Genomic DNA, 1,224 nt, shown 5'->3' with positions numbered 1-1,224 from the left:
TAGAAGTTGCAGGACGAGGGGAGAGTGAGAGTAAAATTGCTGGCAAAAGAGAATGAAAGAGATATAGATAGAGAGAATGAGAGAGATATAGAGATAATGAGAGATAGATATAGAGCTTTTAATGTATAAAGCAAAGTGACGCAAACAGCAGGAACAATAGTAGTGGTTGTTATTAACAGTGTTTCGCCCCCACGTAAGCCCCAATTCAGTAAACCTATGATGGTAGGTATTCCAGCCATGGCCAGCCAGTCAGACAGCCTAATTTTTAGTTTTGTTTCATATACTGAATAACATGTAGACAGCTCTCGCTGCACACACACTATGCACTGTTTTATGGATTTTGAAGATTTGGCTGTTATTTCTAGCAGGTTAAGACACCATGTAGAGTCTCCCTTAGTAAGAAGAGGTATTTTGTTGTTGAGTTGCTAGTTGTAGTAGTAATAGTAGTAGTAGTAGTAATAGTAAGTAGTGGTGTTGATGAAGTATGAAACAAGTATCACTGTCCACAAATGAGACAGTCTTGCGCTGTGGCCACCACCACCAAGAGGAGAAAGCCACTATATGATTGCACAAATTGCTAAAAATATCAGCCAACACCCTCCGACTCTACTTCCCAATTGTGTTAAAAATAAATATAAAATAAAGGGCACATTTGATATTGTAGTCTTAGATACACAATGACCAAAACAAAAACTATGGTGATGGTCATAGGCTAGAATACATTTGATTAGATCAGCTCAACTCAATCCAGGCTGCTAAACCTAGGGCTAAACACTAATAACAACAATCTTTACCACCACCGCCACCACTCTACCTCATCCACTTCAATACTTTTTTGTTTCTCAGAGTGGGTTTTCTTTTCTTTTTGGTTTGTTGTCTATTTTTTTTTTTTAGTAATTTTGTTTTTCCCTTTTTTAAAATTGTTTTTCTTTTTTTTTTTAATAATTGATTTGTCTTAGTCCTTGTTTTTCCTTTCTTTCTTTCTGTCATCCTCTCTCTCTCTCTCTAAGCTTGGTTGTCGTGGACGAACAGACGTACAGACTTGTCCAGGCCAACCTCGGAAAATGTTGGCGGATCGGGTCCGCCCTTTGTCGGAATGCAGCATACCTCACCCTTTGGGAAATTCATCAATACCTTGAAGTCATCTGGACAGCTTTCGTGACACAGGATGAAGTAATATAAATACTGAAACAAGGAAACAATAATCATAAGTGTTTCAAATTT

At 37.8% G+C, this 1,224-nt stretch overlaps 1 protein-coding gene across 1 annotated transcript in view; it reads right to left on the bottom strand.

The window, feature by feature from the left end:
- Positions 1-910: 910 nt before the first annotated feature.
- Positions 911-1,224, bottom strand: part of LOC106879715 (FAS-associated factor 2) — a 31,161-nt gene continuing 30,847 nt past the window's right edge. The window contains exon 14 of the mRNA XM_014929395.2: positions 911-1,185. Within this exon, the coding sequence (XP_014784881.1) occupies positions 1,006-1,185 (180 nt within the window). The 3' untranslated portion in view covers positions 911-1,005. The remainder of the gene's footprint in view (positions 1,186-1,224) is intronic.

This window comes from Octopus bimaculoides, chromosome 23 (assembly GCF_001194135.2).
Source record: "Octopus bimaculoides isolate UCB-OBI-ISO-001 chromosome 23, ASM119413v2, whole genome shotgun sequence".
In the NCBI taxonomy this organism is placed as follows: domain Eukaryota; kingdom Metazoa; phylum Mollusca; class Cephalopoda; order Octopoda; family Octopodidae; genus Octopus; species Octopus bimaculoides.
The sequence above is the reverse complement of the archived record's forward strand: the minus strand, read 5'-3'. Positions and strand labels throughout refer to the sequence as shown.